Genomic DNA, 18,034 nt, shown 5'->3' with positions numbered 1-18,034 from the left:
TGACAATTATTTCGTTCAGGTTTCTGCTGACAGGCAAACAATTTTTTGACAGCAAATTTGCGTGATACTTCCCCTTTAAATCATTTTAAACCGAGGTTCCATTGTAATGCAGTTTTTGGCAGTGCTACAGATTTTTCGAAGCGAGCCGATTTTCACTATGCGCTACACCAACAGAAAAAAGGAATCTGCCGACAACTTGTAACGTGTAAATAGACCATTTCCGAGTTGCTTTGAACCTCATTATGAATTCGAAGCTAAGTGCAAAGTTTTTGTTATGAAAATTAATTACCATTTATATGCAAACAAAACTAATTTTCATGTGAAAAGTTTTGCACTTAGCCTCGCCTTCATAGTGAGGTTTACGGCAACTCGGAAATGGCCTATTGGCCCATGCGATTAAACCTACGTTACTATTCAGGCCAATGAGCAGCCTAGCAGCCTATCACCGATTCCCTCAATCGGGAAACCGAGACGAGTCGAAGTCGGCGTTCCGAACTGCTGTGCTCGGATAACAAATAAAATAGAACGCACCAAAACTACTTTTTCTTGTCATTGTTTATTGCCATGCTGTATTGTCACTTCGTTCTATATTAAATGTAAGGCTACACTTATTTCTTTGTCTAGGCTAGGTCCCAAAATGCCGAGGGCCTTCAATTAGAAATGCAAAATTAGGTAAATCTGATGAGGCAAGTGACAAACTTGAAAGCGATCCTGCGAGAAGAAAACAAAACCAACCGTGAGAATAAACGAAACCTCTGCTTAAGATTACGTTTAATTACCTAGTCATATACTTTTTTACTAGAGCAATCATCTTTCAATAATTATATATCGGTTCGATTTTATAGAAAAATTTCACATGTGCATATACGATCTGTACTCCGACAGCTTATTCTTGTCTCTACTCGCACACTAGTAGAGTGTGTTCTTGTCGAGAGAGAACTTTTTGCGCAAAGAATTAGTGAGCTTTTATACGATTAAAGCTTATAGCAAGTCTAAGGATTCATATCCTTGCTATTTTTCTGAATGACTAGACCATTTCTTAGTGTACAGGGGGGGGGGGGGGGGGGGAAATTGAGCGAAAAATTTAACGAACTGCAGTGAAAGAAAATCCCCTAAAAGCAAAAGATTATCTTGTTATTTTATGTAATGTTTAAAAAACGAGCAGAAGTGTTTTACCGGGTTTAAAACCACGCGGCGCAGCCGAGTGGCTTTAGACCCGATAAAATACTGCTGCGAGTTTTTTGAAAAGCTTCAAAAACATTCCTGGAAAAACGTGTGTAAATACAGTTCAATTATGCTTTTGTGAACGTTGGAAATTAGCATACGAGAAAAACACCGCATAATAATGAGGAGTGTTTTATCAGCTGATAAAACACCGCATAGTAACGAGGGGTGTTTTAGCAGCTGATAAAACACCGCATACTAAAAAACGGAGGAGGTTTATCGATATAAAGTCATTGCATGTGATGTATTATCGACCATTTGATAGGTCAATGGGCTTATGAATTATTAATAAATTTTTGAATTATTTTTTAAAAATCATTTTCAGTTTGTAGGATTTCAAGTGTACGCACTTGCGCATGTGAGTGTATGATAGCTACGCCTCTGGTAATCTTCTGACCTTTAGCGAAGAAATCGAACTCAGGATACCTTCAATAACCTTCAATTAACCACGAGACGATTTTGCCGGTTATTTATTACTAGATTTCAGGCAAAAGGAAATGTCTAAATCAAATTATTAAGCAAAATCGATGAACTAATGACGCATTCTTTACCAGTCGCTTATTGACAGTCCTCAATGGCGGTGGAAGCTTTCTGAAGAGTCGTCTTGCCTGCGGGGCATGGCTCACATTTTTTGGCTCGGAACTTTGGTTGGTATGTTCCAATTGGGCACATCAGGCAGTTAATGACACCCGATTCCTCCTGGACCGTGTATTCACCAGGCTCACAGATTTCTGATAAAAACAACCAAAATAGTAAATATTTCAAATGGCCCATCTACAGAAGGTAAAAAGGTCAAGTCGCGCAAATCCACAGGCGCCCCACACCCCCGAATCTTTTTCTCCCCGCCATCTACCCTCTACCACTGTGGATGGTATGCTGGTCCATCGCAGGGCTACCCCCAACAGTATGTCGCTGGTACCCATTTATACATCTAGGTGAACGGGCGACCTGCACCGTTTGTAACGTCTTAAATGATTGGTCGAGAGAACAAAAGAATGATTAACAGAACAATGCTCCCAGCCCTAAAACACAATGCAGCTGCAGGTTATCAGGGTCCAGTGAAAATAGAGCTTTTGAAGGGTACAGGTGTGCTGAGGTGAAGAGAGCAATACGGATTAATGTTTCTTGTCTATCGAGGCAACACGACGTCAGAGGTCAGGCCTCGAACCACCATGCAACAAAGTTACAACCGAAGTCCACTAAACGCCACACTAGACCAGGCTTAACTTTCACAAACCATCTCCTATTCAAAATGGAAGTAAATGGAAGATCCAAATGGTCTCAGCCGGGATTAATCATCAACTATGAAATTGGCCAAGTTGTTAAAATTGCTAGGTAGCAATAACTCAATGCTTTTAAAGTGATGATAGCCTTTAAATTCCACGATATAGTCATAGATAGATGAACCTTGATTAGGGAACTTAAGTAAAGAAGACTGCGACGGCAGCGAGAACGCTGTAAAACAATAGGTTTAATGAGCAAAAACAATCGCTTGGGAAATGCGTCATGCATTCAGGGACATTCTTTGCCCTCCTCGGCAAGAGACAACGTGAAATGACCAAACTCAAGGTTTTGTGGGGAAAGTGAGCACACGACGAATTCAGTGCCTCGATAGTTCGGTCAGATTTCGCTATTTGCGGGTAGCAGTAATAAAATTTTACTAAAGTTGCCCAAATAAACAAGAAAGTTGAAGTTGAAGTTGAAGTTTGATTAATATGAATTTGTATCTTCAAGCAACGTTTTCGTTGTCGTCGCTGCTCAAGTCCAAAATGGATGATATGCATGAAGACGAACTTTTCTGAGGGGATCTCTTGTACGTCCGGTGTTTTTCTAGTTTATACTAGTTGGCTTCTTACGCAGAAAACCGCAAAAATTGAAAGCAAGAATTCATCTTCCACATTCTGGCACTCTTAATCCCAGCGATATAAACCACAAACAACCTCAGTACAATGCCTTGGTTCGCTCTGACGAAAGGCTGACGATCGACACTCGAAGATCGACAGCTATCGAAGCTCTTTACGGTGACCAAATTACCTTATCAACTGTTGGTAAAACCAAATTTTCTTTCCTATTCTCCCACCGACGCAGCACCGACCCACCACAGTTTCTTCAGAAACTAAGGGCCTCTTCATATGAGCCCGGTCGACCGGGCTGGCTCGGTTTCCGAGATCTCGGCTCGACACTCTTTTCTTTACAAAAGTTTTGATGTGTTTATATGAGAATGCGGGCTGGCCCGGTTACCGAGATCTCGGTTTTTGCGACCGAGATCTCGGTAACCGAGATGGGAATTTTTCCCATATGAACACTCCAGCCCGGATGCCGGGACTGACCAAGACGAAACAATTTTAACTGAGCATGGCTTCCAGTGGCTAGTAAGGTCGCTGACAAGTCAGGGAAATTGTTTTTATACAGGGTTGATCTCCCGATTTCCCTATTCAGGATGTTTTTGTATTTGTGTTGAAGCCTCCTGAACTGAAATGTCACGTTATGTTGGACCGCGCCGGTCCACGGGTATTTTGGGCCTTTAGGAAATTTTTCATCTCGGTAACCGGGATAAAATTTCCCATATGAACAGAAGACAAAATTCGTCACGCCTACTGGGCCAGCCAGTTAACCGGGCTCATATGAAAAGGCCCTAAACCGGCCCCTTTTGTATATGTACGTTCCTGTTAGCAATATATATCATGTGACTTACCGTAGCACTCCGTAAAGTTCCTAGCGTGACCCCCCGTGCTCCATGTTCCCGCGGGGCATGGAATACAGGACATTTGCCCTGTACCATTTTGGTACGTTCCTTCTTGGCATTTCTCACAGGTTTGGCTGTCTTTGTTATAATATGAACCTGCAGGGCACTCGACTGAAAAAGGAAAATAAAGGGTTAAAGAATGAGAGTATTTGTAACCTTCTAATGTCATACCCTCCCCCCTTTTCCGGTTATAACCTCGCCTACCTGTAAATAAAAATACATTTGTTTTTGCCGTAAGACCCCTCACCCCGATTTAAGCGCTGCTCTACTTTTCATTGTTCTTAATATTAAACACCTTACAGAACACTCTACAACTTCAAAACAAAGATTCCGGAGCAATATATACGTCTATTACTATCTTGTCAAATACAATTAAAGTAACTGTTCAATGTTTTATGTTATGTTTAAAAACTAGCAGGAGTGTTTTATCGGGTTTTAACACGTGCTGCGGGTTTTTTGAACGGCTTCAAAAACATTCCTGGAAAAGCGTGTGTCAATAGAGTTCATAACTATGCTTTTGTGAACGTTGGAAATTAAGATACGTGAAAAACACCGCATACTAATAGGGAGGAGGTTTATTGATATAAAACTATATAATTAAAGTCACTTCAGGTGATGCATTATCGACCATTTGATAGGTCAATGGGCTTATGAATTGCTAATGCGTTTTTACGTAGTATTACTGTAAGTGTGCAGTACTGGTATGCAAAGCATATATTCAACATGCTTCAACTTAACGCAGCATCAGATGCTCTATACAATGCACTCTGTGTGTTGCGTTTTTGTTTCCATGCTCGTGATTTGCGCTTCTTGTACCCGAAAGATAATAAACACACTCTTAATAATCCCATCCAAAACCCCTCGCTAAGTTGTATGATTTCAGGACTTATAAGCAGCAGTTTACGGTATCCATTTACATTGCATTTACGTTCTGTTCGGGGAACGTTACCCTACTATCTTTCCCATAATCCGAAGCCACCATTCCGACCCCATGATGGTTGCCGCAATCGTCCTTCAAAAGATATTTTGTGTTACTTCTAGCTATCAACGTTGTTATTAATTTAACCAACAGTAAATCTCTGCATACTAAACAGCCCACCCCTAATCTTTCTCTTCAAGTAAGAGCACACTTCCCGCATTTCCAATTCAATGGAGTTCTTAACTTCCAGGTGCTACCACAATCTTGTACCCAGAGTCCTCAGACTTTTTGGCCAGCGAGCTCTCCTGGCGACCAACCGCCCGCCAAATAGCCTGAGGACGATTGGTGCTGACATCACTTTTTTTACCCACGACGCCTGATGCCAAACTGCATCATTAACCGACACCCCACCCCAGCACTTCTGCCCTTAGTGCATGAGATGATGCTTACCGCATACTGTCCTCTCCAATTCTGAGTTATCCCCAGGCAATACCATTATGACTTTACCAGCAGGGCAGGTTGCTGTGCTGGCCGCCGCTGACACTTGTAGATCAGGCATGTGGGCGTCATGAGGAAAGTTTTCCTGGATGAATTTTGCCATGAGATCCAAATCCGCCATCATTTTCTTTACCCTATTAGGAGAAATAGCGTGCGTCAAATAAAGTCGCGATTTAGGAATGTGTGTTGAAAGTAATAATTTATAATTACTTACAATTCAATTGTGAATTGTTAATTATGGTACAAGCATTGTGGTATCTTTTCAAGTGTGTTCAAGTAAATCACGCTTCTAATCCAACACTGAAGTATGACCACCGTATATGAAGAAGAAGAAGGGTCGTTTATTGATAAAAACATCGCAGTGAAACACTGAATTACGTCGTATCTACTTGTGTATAACGAAGGCTTAAATACAATATGTAATAACATACAGTCAAACCCTGAAATTAAAAATGAACAATTTGCAAGAAAAGTTACGTGCATAACTTGGGAATAAGAAAACAATTCTTAAAACGTCCCGTTGTAAACTGATCTAGCTAACTGATGAAATTCTGCTGTTTCTCAGTCTCATTGTGATAAAGTTAGCCATTGGTGGCAATAGGTGGGTCAACGTATGGTCTACGTTACAGACAAAGTCATCAAACAATTTGCTGGACAGTTCATCATGTCTATCGTGAAGTGCTGGAAGACTGGCCTTTTAAGGAGTAGACTCATGAGACAAGTGTAGAAAAATTACACGCATGGCTTTCTTTTCTGAATCCTTGTAATATCATCTCTGACATGTGCGATATCCAACAAATGACTGATCGGAAGTGTTTCCTTTTTACAAGAAAAATCCGGAGATCAGTAAAATTTGTTTGGAAGGCAACATATCAAATGGTAAACAGTATAACAATAGCCCATTTTACAGTTGTGTGCTTAGTGACCTGGCCTTGGATTGGAAGCGAGGCTGGGGGTGACCTTGTCTTGATACAAACCTCACTGCTTTTCATATGTAGATCATGCTGTTCTTATGCTAACTAGTTTGGAATTGCATATGAAGAGCAGTGGGGTTTGTATCAAAACAAGGTCATCCCCAGCCTCGCTTCCAATCCAAGGCCAGGTCACTAAGCACACAACTGTAAAATGGCCTATTCCTAGATGCGCAGAACGTATGCGCAGTTATTGTAGCAAAAAGAGGGACCGTTCTTAAACGCCTCCAATCTCTTAGATGAGCGTTTCAGACTTTAATTGGCTGGTCTTGGGAGCGTCCGTTTCAAACAGAAAGCGTTCGTTCCAAACAGAAGTTAAGACTTAACACTTTAAAAAACCTTTATCTGACTGCGATACTCGTAACCTTAGCATAGATACATACTTGGCGGCTTCTTCCTTGGGATCTGAAGATGCATTTTTGTCTTGAATGACAAAATCAAACGTAATGATTCGCTGATCGCCTACACTTCTCTTCCTAGAGTTGGCGCCACAGTACACCTTAACGTTTTCAACTACGCAGTCTTGACCCTGGCTAACGTCACATAAGGCTATTTGGGCAAGCGGACTATTCTTCACGGCTTCCAAGAAGTTCTGTCGGATCCTTAATAAGGCTTCTTGTTCGTTGGCAGCACACGAACCAGTGTAGAAAGTGAAGTTCTTCTTCGCGGCGTTGACATTTTGCTCGGCTGTAAAGAAAGTGGTTTATTACTGAATCAGCAAAATTGCCTCCGTGTTGTGTTTCAGTGACGGAAGCGGCATGTAGACGCAAAACAGGCTTAAATGCGGTCGCATCATGGTAAACAGCTAACTTAAATAAAAAAAAAAAACGTGTTTCACATATAAAAAAGCCTCAAATGTTGACGAAAATGCGATGATGATGTCAGGTAAAAAAGCCACATGTTCAACATTATGATATTCATATTCTAAGACAAATCACACAGCAGTTGCCTCTGAGAGTTTGAAAGCTCTGCTACTGTAGCTGCTGTACACCGGACTCCAATGTATATATTTATTGTTTTTTTTTTAACCTGTATCAATGTTTACTGTATTTTTTCTTCTCTCTTGTTTTTCTGACCAAACAGTGTGGAATTGATACTTGATTGATTTGTGCTGCATCCAGACTCAGATTATTCTGTCGCAAGCCAACTAGAGTTCGCGAAATAATAAAATATCCCTGTCTCAGCTTACTTACGTGCACAGTCTGGCCACGGTCGCAGACTTTTAGGGTAAACTGGTTGAGTAAATTGACCGCCGAACAGGAGTTTGTACCAGGTGCCGTCTGACTGACACAAGTAGGTATTCGGTGCATTAGGATCCGCAAAGGAATAGCCTTCCCTACACTGGATGATGCAAACCATTTCATAGAGTACGCCGTTAGAGTTGACAGTCTTCTTATTACAGGATCTTACTCCGTATGCAGGAGCCTCAAAATACGTACACGGAACGGCTGAAATAAATGCACTTGGTTGGTAACATTTTCATTGGGGCGGGGAAGGGGGGGGGGGGGGGGTGGGATGGCGCATTGGTGAGAGCAATAGCCTCTCACCAATGTGGCCCGGGTTCGATTTCCGGCGTTGACGCCATACGTGGGTTGAGTTTGTTGTTGGTTTTTGTCCCTACTCCAAGTGTTTTTCTCCGGGTTCTCCGGTTTTCCACCCTCCCCAAAAACCGACGTTTCCAAATTCCAATTCGACCCGGAACGCACGAACAACTTTGAATCGAGTTTCTAGGTAGAGAGTACTTTGGTGCTCCGTGGGTAAAAAAATTACATTTACGTTTAGGTTTTTTCTTCCAAGCCAAAGGGCAGGGGCACCCATGGCCAACGACAGTTTTCTCTCAGATACTTAAAAACACAATTTTAGGCTATCTGGAGTGCCTTTAGAACTCTGCAGGTTCATTTCAGGCCGCGCTAAAATATTTTTATCTGTTCGGTCATTCTAGGGGAACTTGAGTATTTTCGAAATAACTAGGGTATCTTTGTCCATTTCCCGAAAACCTTAGGTCTTATTTCCTTTCCGAAAATCTTAGCTGACCTTTCTTCAGTACCCGAAACCAAATTTTTATCAATCCGAAATCACTAGGCCTTAAATTTCCCATATCACGAATGTTCGAGGGGAAAATTTCCCTTTAGAAAATTGTAGGGGATTAAGGGCCTTACAAACAGATAATTTCGGTACCGAAACGATCCGTTGGGTGCCCCTGAAAGGGATAATGTTTAATGCAAAGTGCGACTAGAAATTAAAACAAACAATAAAATAAAAAAAAACAGGCCAACTAGCCAACAAAGTTGCATTTCAGAACGACAACCAAGGGACCTTTTGTCTTATTTTACGGCTGTGTGCAAAGTTATCAGATTTCCACTCGCAGGTAGTGAGATATATTAAAATTCTAACGTGATTAGGAGGCTCAGTCTGAATCTCTAAGTTCTTAGAAAAAGACTTGAATACATGAAAGAAGCAAACAAACAAAAAGAACAACAATAAAATCTTGTCGAGATATAAACCTTCCAGTATCCATTTATGGGGATTTGGGTAGCTTACCACGCGATACTGTTGGATACTGTTCTCTCACGAACCATTGCAAAACGATACAATTCCACATTGGGCTCCGATGCTTCAAGAGGATGGAATTTTCCTGCTAGTTTTGGCAAATTGGCGGCGGTTTCTTTTCTTTTTCATTCGAACAAAGCGTAAAATCAATCATTACATCAAAATCAGTTCGTCATGCAATTTGGTTTCGATAGAGCGGTTTTCAATTGAGTGTGGAAAGCAATTTCGCGTTTGCTTTGGTTTTGCCTTAGTACGGCTGTGATTGGTTAGCAAAGCTAGCCGGCGAGAGTTTCTCAACCAACGAGAAGCTTAACCAATGCAAATCGTGTCTTGGTCGCAAGCGTTTTCCCGCGCTTGACGCCAGTATTCTGATTTGAGATTGGTTCATTGCGCTGTTTACGGGTGTTGTGATTGGCCAGAACAATAGACCATTTTCGAGTTGTTTTGAACCTCATTATGAAAGCGAGGCTAAGTGCTAAGTTTTTGTCATGAAAATTAGTTTTCATTCATATGCAAACAAAACTACTTTTCATATGAAAAGTTTTGCACTTAGCCTCACTTTCATAGTGAGGTTCACAGCAATTCGGAAATGGCCTATTTCTTAAGTTCTGGTTTTAATCGAACGCCGCTTTATCATATAGTTTATTTGCTCTGTTTACTTGGTGAAAAAAGAAATAAAAGAACGGAAAATGAAACAAAATCTTCTGCAAAGATCGTGCTGTAATTCTTTAGCAAGTCGACTTACGCCCAACTTCCACGAAGAATTCACAAGTGGCCTTGTTTCCAGCTCTGTCGCTTGCCTCGTACAGCACTTGGTACCTCCCCCAGGAAAAGGAAGTACCGGGGTTTTTGTTGCTGTTGATCCGCAATTGCACAGGCGGGCGATCAAAGTTATCCTCGAACACAGGATAGTCCCAAGTGACACGTACATCGTTTTTATTGGTTTGTTGCTTTATGTCCTTGGGGCACGAGGCAACACGTGGACGCTCTTGATCTGATTAGGCAATAGTAATGAGAGGAAAGATAACAATGTTCTGAGGCACTTAAAGGAGAAAAAGGCCATACAGAGTGGCAAACCTAGACGAGTGAGGGAGGCGTTACAAAAAACTATACAAGGTGGATGGATGGAAAGGGGAATACCATCCTCCGCAGGTTTAATTTTTTACTTGTTCTCTCGAGGGTGTTTTTTATCGGCAGCTTCAAATTTAAGTAGGTCTTCATTCAGAACCTGTCACTGTCAGATCGTTAGAGATTGTGGGGCTGTTTACATGGACGGTGGAAGATCCTAGAAGGCAAAACAACTTTTCGTTTGGTTTACTTGTGCATGCAGGAATTTCGGTCGGGGTAGCTACCAAGTGGAGAAGGAAAGAAGAAAAATTGTCGGCCTTTAGCAGCTGAACGCCCGGCTGCCGCCATGTTTGTTCTTTTTTGTCCCTAATACTAGGATCTTCCGAGCGAAGGTAGTTTACAAGGTGCTAGGATCTTGCTCAGTCTCTCAGCTAGGAAGTTCTTATCGCTAGAAAGATCCTAGCGCTAAGGGCCAAGTACAACCTTTTGCATGTAAACTGACTACAGAAAACATATCGCGCTAGGGTGATCGACCTTTTAGGATCTTCCTCTCTCCATGTAAATGTAAAATTATAAGTTGCGCGAGGTCTAGTTAATTAATTGCACGCATAGGATAGGTTGAATGATCAAAAGTTTCTTTCAGTACGACCTCCAATATCCACCTTAAACTTTCTGTGACCACTCTGCCTTGAAACTGGAGTAAAATATTTTCACACTAAATTCTGTCAAACGCAGACAGAAACCTCTGGACCTCTTGCTTACTGATAACTACTGATTATACGGGCTACAGAAGCACAGTAGACGCCCTAAATACCAAGGACCATAACAAAACATTCATAAATTGAATGAACGCATTCTAATTTTGCAAATTTACATCACTCGTTAATATTAAATTAGGGTTACCCTCGATTACCCTCGCCTAACTAAAAGAAGATTTTACGTTAAAGTAGACAAATAGAATTTATCTCCTCGATGACCTTGGACTGCGAAGAACACCTATATAAACCCGGCTGGCAAGTAGTCACGCGTGCTTCCAAACTCAGATGAACTGAATTAGATAATAACCGCTACAATTCCGACCCTTACGAACTATCAATCAAAAGATGCATTCCTAAACGTAAGAAAATATTTAAGCTGTTTGGGGACATGATATTGCTCGTGCGTAATGGCAATGGTAACGATTTGAATACGGCGAATTTTCGTATAGATAATCAAATATTCATATAACGCTTTCAACTGAAGAGGAGGTTGGATGTCAGTATTCAAGGCGTCCACGGCTTTCAATATTAGTCCATGTGTAAATTTTTCCCACCCCTCCTCCTAACCACCCAACCACCCGCTGACCCTATGTATGTTAACAAGGTGAGTTTCTTACCTGAAACGGTAATTTGGAGTGTACACGAAGACGACAGGCCAGCGGCATCACGCGCAGTATATTTTACTGTATGTGGGGTTGAACTGACTACAAACTCTTTACTCTCCGCGCCTACGTCATTTGTGATAGTTGGCGCCACACCAGTATTATCGACGGCGGTAGCGCTGGGGATGCAGACCTTCTTAAAAGGTTTCCCTGGGTCTGTGCCCACTGAAATCGACTGGGGGCAAGTAATCGTCGGAGGTCGAATGTCTGAAAGCAGTGATTGGAAGGACAAACTTTAGAAATGTAACGGATTTTAATATGCGAATAGGAATCCCACAAAATAAACTAGACCTTTTTTAGTAGAGACAACTAGAATACTTTAGAGATGAAGTCGAAATTGATATGAAACGATAAATGGAAAGCTTAATTCCATATTTAGCTGTTTTAGACAGAAGCTAAGCGCAAATTCTGGAAACTCAGCTTCTTCCCCTCAACGGAAAGGAATCTTGCTTGTCCAGCTTTGTTGTATACGTTGTGGTTCAATTTTTCTTTGGTTTAAATTTTATTTTCCGTTGTTTCAAATTGTTGTCATTCAATACCCCAAAACAATAGGAAATGGATAAATTTGAACCACAACATATATATTATTGTTGTGCATGTACAATCATGGCTTGCGTCCTATTTCCTGACAATCTTATTGGCACGTATGTAAAGAAACGAAGAAAAAAAAGAAACAAAACAAACAAACCAACCATGCAAAACATAGCAAAATACCGCTTTGTACTACAGACAAACTAAGAAGGGCAAAATGTTTTGTGGTTTGAGCCTCCTGAAACGAATCTTGAACCGTCCAAAACCATATTTCCTTGAACAGTGTTGCCCCGTCAAACTGTTTATATCAAGCTTTTCTTTCTCAGTGCGTGAGCGGCGGAATTCATTTATCTAAATAATGCAATCTTATTGGTTCGGGCAGCGGGTGGAATTTTTCGCCCTAGAATCCTGGCGGATTTGTTGCGTGATTGGTTACAAGAACTGGATCTTGTCTTCTTGCGTAAACAAAATAAGAAAAAAAAATTATTCGCCGGCCCAGGTCGGTTCAGGTCGGTTTGGGAAAAACTGAGTCCTCTGTCTTGGGTACTGCCGGAGGCTGCACTCAAGAGCTCGACCGGTGTACAAAATATATATCGTATCCACGTCGAGGAAACGACAGAACGACCTTATGTAACCTCCTGAACCTACCTTTACAGTAGGAGTTCCATGGCGTCGACCACTGACCATTTGCTTGGCAGTCTCTTCGGTCTGGACCTTCGAGTTGAAAGCCATTAACGGTGTCACACCGCAGGAGGCAAACCGACCGACAAACTTGCGAGTTTGCTCCGCAGTCTGCTGGTTGCCACCCTCCGTGTGCCGGAAGTGCCAGAGCAGGGCAAGTGACGACTAAAAAAGAAAAAATTTTGGCAAGCGCAAATCCATATAACTCGTTGATAATAACACTAAGCTTTTTATTCACCTTCTTGGATTTATTTAGTTTGGTCCACAGAAACGCAAGGAAGAGCTATGGTGGTACTAGTTGTTGTCTTAAGGTTGTCATATTGGAAATTCTAGCAAGACGGGGAATTGGAAATGACTGAAATAAAAAAGAGAGTCGAGTAACAAGTCACAAAACATAACCACTCTCACTCTCACTGATTATAGAAAGGTTTTTCTCACAAATCAAACCGGTGAACAATCTACGTAAGGGTGTTGGTTTCCAAATAAACTCCACTGATTTCATTCAAATGCGATAAAAGCGAACTAGCACATAACCAGAAGACCTTAACTGATTTTTGCTTCAAAGTGACGAGCATTTTGGTCATGTGACCTGTAAATGATCATTGATTGTTAAAAATTTTCGAAGCCAAATGGGGTATATAAAATGAAATAGAATTAAATCTCCTTTGGAGTCATACGTTTACATGTCAAGGGCTTGAAATGAATTAGCCTTGTTTGCGTGTCCACATTGAATAACAGTCCTACAATTTAGGGGAAATAGGTCACGTGACATTAGAAATGACTTAATAACTTCTAATAGGAATGAAAGGTACCACCATACAAGGCTAACTAATAATGAACTTTCATAGTGTAATAGTACGACACCCTAAAGGTTTGATTGTAGTTTGTTTTATATGCCCTGCTTTACTTTAACGATTTTAGACGTTAATCATCATTTAATAGTCACGTGACCAAAATGTTCCACACTTTAAAGCAAGAATCAGTTACCGTCGTCAAGTTTTATCTGACCGCCAAGTTTGACATTTCTTTGTTAAATCTACGAAGTGTTATGATTGTTTTCGGATTGTATGCAAATTAGGCTTTTGGCCATGCCTTAATATGCCTGAGTCTGGTCAGTCAGTTCTGATAATTGGAAAGCGTTACCATTACTGTAGAGCAAGGAGCCTCCTAGCCAACCTCAAGATTTACTATCTTTCTTGATACAACCAACAAGAATATATTTAGGGGTAAATTCTGATCAACTTTAAGCAGGGTTGGCGCAGTGGTAGAGCACTCGCCCTCCACCAATGTGGCCCGCGTTCGATTCCCGTACTTGGCGTCATAAGTGGGCTGAGTTTGTTGGTTCTCTACTCTGCTCCGAGGGGTTTTTCTCCGGGTACTCCGGTTTTCCCCTCTCCTCAAAAACTAACATTTGATTTAATTTGGTTTGTGTTTTGTTGAGTTGAATTGATTTGAATTGCTTTAATTTAAAAGGGGATACACTCGATAGGGATAACCTTTGGTATCTTCTGTTCATGGTATCGATGTTTACATTGATCAGATTGAATAAAGTATTATTATGGTTATTATTATTATTATTGAAAGCCTGAAACAAACACATCTGTCCCATTACCCTTTTCTCTATTTTCAACGTGGGCTCCTGGGCATGACTGTGGTGACACTCCATTACAGTTCTCTCTCTCCGTGTATAACCACGTCAGACGGTAACTCCGGGTGCGCCGCTGGGAGGCGCAGTGGCTGGCTTTAACTGGAGACGACAGATCTGCCCACGAACTCCAACTCCCAAGGGTGCATTGCGCGTACCTGCAGGAGCCTTAGGAAAAAAATGACAACAACAATAAGCGAGCATAGCATGATAACGACGAAGCGATGATATCACGAAATACATTTTTATGATTCCCATGAACAAGGCGGGCCATCTTCTTGTCCTAATCTTGGATTGGACCTTCTTGGAAAAGTTAAGGAAGTATCGTGTTTTGTATGAATTATTCTGAATTATTGTCTAATTGGACAGGAAGGTTTTTCCTCTCAATGGCAGAACGAAATGAATAACAGCTTCTTTAAAGTACAGAGAATTTAATTCTTTATTAACTTCGAAAAACGAAAAAAACTGAAAGAAGAAAAAGAACATAGTTTTTATGATCTCGGTACTCTTAGAACAACTCCTTCGTTGAGCAAGTGTATTTTGTAAAATATATTGACAATGTGCAGTTTCATTAGATCTACATACAACAAAATCCACGCCACAATTTCCCTTTTAGGAAACTTTGAATTGTTTTGTTTAGGTGCAATTGTGTCCTGATCGGAAATAATATTAACTTAGTCAGACTCTGTAATGAACAAACCCATAAATTACAGTCCGTAAAGAAATTGAACAACATCTCCTTAACCCCCTCCTTCCCTCCTCCACACGCACACACAAAACAACTGTCATTTAGCTCTTCAAGAGATTCTCTTTTAGTGTTAAGATTTCATCTACACACAGTTCAGTTCGAATGCAACTTACACCAGTCCTTGTAGTTGTACTGCCGCGAACCACACGAGCTTGGGATGCCGTTGCAGTTGTCTGACCTAATATCGTACCGGTAGCTTGGATTGTAGTCACGGTAGCGGCTTTTCCTTCCACAAGTTCCTTGTGCTACGCTCCCAGACCAACCAGACCAAGCATGGAACGGACAATAGTAGGCGTTTCGACAGGAGCCTGCAATGCGAAACGAGAAACATGAACATTGAAGGTAAGTACTCGCCTCTCCCACGGGTCCGGCTTTTCTCCCCGGGGGAGAGGAGGGGAGAGTGAGCGCGGGCTCATTTTCCCGAACAGCGGCTGGTAATGGAGCCTACTAAATTCCCGCCCAGCTTCAACGCAACCTTGTTCCCAGGGCCTTCGTCTCCCCACCCCAGAGGGTCCCATGGGTAATGGGGAGGGGGAGGGGGTAAAAATAACCCTGGGAACGAGGTCGCACATTCAGAAGTTAAGTGTGCAAACTTGAGATCAATCAACATCAAGTTGGAAACAATTGTCATTTCTGCGTATACATATGTGCCAAATCAGTTTCCTCGATTTTATAATTCTAGTTTTGGTTACCTTATAAAGCGATTCATTTAGCTTTGTAATTTAACTAAAGATATCTTATGTCAAGCCAAACGGCATGTCTTTTAAATTCAAAAGCGTTGCATGTGTTTCAGTATTTGAAATGATTTTACTGATTATTCAGTTGTTTTTATAATTTTATTATACCAGCAAACTGTGCGTACATTTAACTGCTTTTATGGCAAAAGGTTAAGTTTTATTCACTGGAATGACTGAAGTATTTAGTGTAGTGCCTCCAATCAGGGACACAAAACGATTCGTTTCGGTCACTGGATTTGTTTGGAGGGCATTTCCCACCTCAAAAATTGGGTATAAAAATTGTGAAAAACAAACAACAACAACAACAACAACAACAAAAACCAAGCGTTTTCATTGATGAAATGTCATCTCAAATCTCAAAACTGGACCATTTCATTTTCGGGGGAGGGGAGGAGGGGGGGGGGGGTGGTGGTAAATGTGTCGTTTTTTAAAACACTTAAAAGTGTGGAAGAAGATCAGCTGGCATTTTCGAAATGCCAACAGCAGCTCGTAAATTCGAGGAATAAGATTTCGTTTCCTAAAATTTTCCGCTAAAAGGATCCGAACAAATCAAACTGCGTTAGCTTTTACAGATTTGCCTTTAAAGTGACAATAAAACGATCTGTGAACACAGGGGACAGGATTTCCAGTCTTTTACTCTCGTCATTTGGGTGTTCCTGCCCAGTTAGGTTCGCTAAAGGTAAACACCCTCAGCACCGCGGAGATAAATTTCTCATGTCAATAACCGTAGCCGCGGACTCTCCTTAATCCGCCTTGTGTAATCATCTGAATAGCATTACAGTATTAGACAGGACCGAAGTAAAAGGGCGAGGAGACAAAAGTGAATTCGTTCAAACCAATTGATTCTCCTTGGCCGCTTCTCCTCTCTGTTGTTGAGTAGCTAAACAAAGAAGCTCACTAGGAAAAGATTACCGAAATTTTGCGTTCAAGATTCGACAAATTTCATTACACTCGGACTTCCATCCTAGATTTCCATATTATCAGAGCAAATTGGGTATCCAGATCTCTACGCTCCCTTCAGATTGTCCTGGTTTCACCATCAATCTTGCAGACGTTTGTTTCTTTCTTTTTATTTCTACCTGTTGTGTTATCAGGGCGGTAAGATATTCGCCGTGGCTTCCATGGAACTCTGTTGCACCATCCAAGTCGGTCAGTTGAATCTCGAAGAAAACTGACCCGGCGCGACCGCACTTAAATGTTTGCATTTTTCTATTCCCAGCCATAAGAATTAAGGAATGAGCACTCTTACTGAACTTGGAGTCCATGCCCTCAGACTAAGTCACAATGCTCGCGTTATTGGCGTTTTGACACCAAGTTTCATTTAAAAAAACAGAGACATTTAGCTTTGAGTACGAGAACAATATTTATTTCGAGTGCGACTTTTCAACCTTTATAGATATAATTATGCACCTCTCACACCAGTTATCTGGAGTCTTGTTAATTGTTGGTAAGCAAAAGGAAAGAACAAGAATTCTGGGCACTTATCTCGTTTGAAAATTAAAAGCCGTTTCTCTTAGCCTAATCTAAAGGTGTCCAATGTTGACCGACTGATCGAGGGACACATTGGCTTTGAATTCCAATCACTCCCTTTATGTATCCTCCCGTTTTCCGGCTGCAAAAGTCTTCAAATCAAACTGATCCGGTGTTGATAGTGACCGGGTAAAGTTTCTGCTGATTGTTTCAGTATAATCAGAAAAATTTATTCACTTCACGGCCCTGTAAAAATATACTATTTTAGCGGAGTTGATTTCAGTATTGGTTGCTTGCTTTCAATTGCGGGAGTGAATTTACCTGAAAAGCATCAAACATGCCTTTGTTTACAGTCGACAACGCAGCTATGCCAGGACTGATCGACAATCGGTGAATAGAGAGAAGTGAAAAAGTGAAAAATTCTAGACTGCAATCAGGAATAACGTAAGGTATAAGCTTTAAACCAGCTCTCCCTTCAAAGGTTTGGCCGGGGCGAGGATTTCACGGGAGCGGAAAGTTTACAAGACGGGTATGAAGAACCCGTCTATGTAAAAACTTTCGCCAGGGAAATTTTAATTCCCCCTGTCTCTAGAATCTACCCCTGGGTCTCCGAAGATAAGGTTCTGAAATAACGTCATTTCCAAGAAAATCAGTTGACGAAGCTTTCCCTGATTTCAACTGAAATTTGAAAGAACTGTTTTTAAAATAACTGTCAGAGATATATTACTATCAACTATCGGGCATGTTAAACAGAAACAGCCCGGCTCTAGTTTCGATTTGTTATAGGCCTGAAATAGCTTGACAAATTACTTTCTCTCTTCCCTTT

At 41.2% G+C, this 18,034-nt stretch overlaps 1 protein-coding gene across 2 annotated transcripts in view; it reads right to left on the bottom strand.

The window, feature by feature from the left end:
• Positions 1–539: 539 nt before the first annotated feature.
• LOC146485663 (sushi, von Willebrand factor type A, EGF and pentraxin domain-containing protein 1-like) overlaps positions 540–18,034 on the bottom strand; it is a 28,331-nt gene continuing 10,836 nt past the window's right edge. For both annotated transcript variants that reach the window (XM_085103022.1, XM_085103021.1), the window contains exons 2-12: positions 15,115–15,309; positions 14,221–14,421; positions 12,576–12,773; positions 11,352–11,603; positions 9,654–9,902; positions 7,552–7,806; positions 6,742–7,045; positions 5,340–5,521; positions 3,920–4,081; positions 1,776–1,955; positions 540–711 (exon numbers count right to left, since the gene is read on the bottom strand). In XM_085103022.1, the coding sequence (XP_084959148.1) occupies positions 1,783–1,955; positions 3,920–4,081; positions 5,340–5,521; positions 6,742–7,045; positions 7,552–7,806; positions 9,654–9,902; positions 11,352–11,603; positions 12,576–12,773; positions 14,221–14,421; positions 15,115–15,309 (2,171 nt within the window). In that variant the 3' untranslated portion in view covers positions 540–711; positions 1,776–1,782. The remainder of the gene's footprint in view (positions 712–1,775; positions 1,956–3,919; positions 4,082–5,339; positions 5,522–6,741; positions 7,046–7,551; positions 7,807–9,653; positions 9,903–11,351; positions 11,604–12,575; positions 12,774–14,220; positions 14,422–15,114; positions 15,310–18,034) is intronic.

This window comes from Pavona decussata, unplaced genomic scaffold (genome assembly GCF_977016875.1).
Source record: "Pavona decussata unplaced genomic scaffold, jaPavDecu1.1 SCAFFOLD_25, whole genome shotgun sequence".
Taxonomy (NCBI): domain Eukaryota; kingdom Metazoa; phylum Cnidaria; class Anthozoa; order Scleractinia; family Agariciidae; genus Pavona; species Pavona decussata.
Note: the sequence above shows the minus strand (reverse complement) of the source record. Positions and strands in the feature narration are given on the sequence as shown.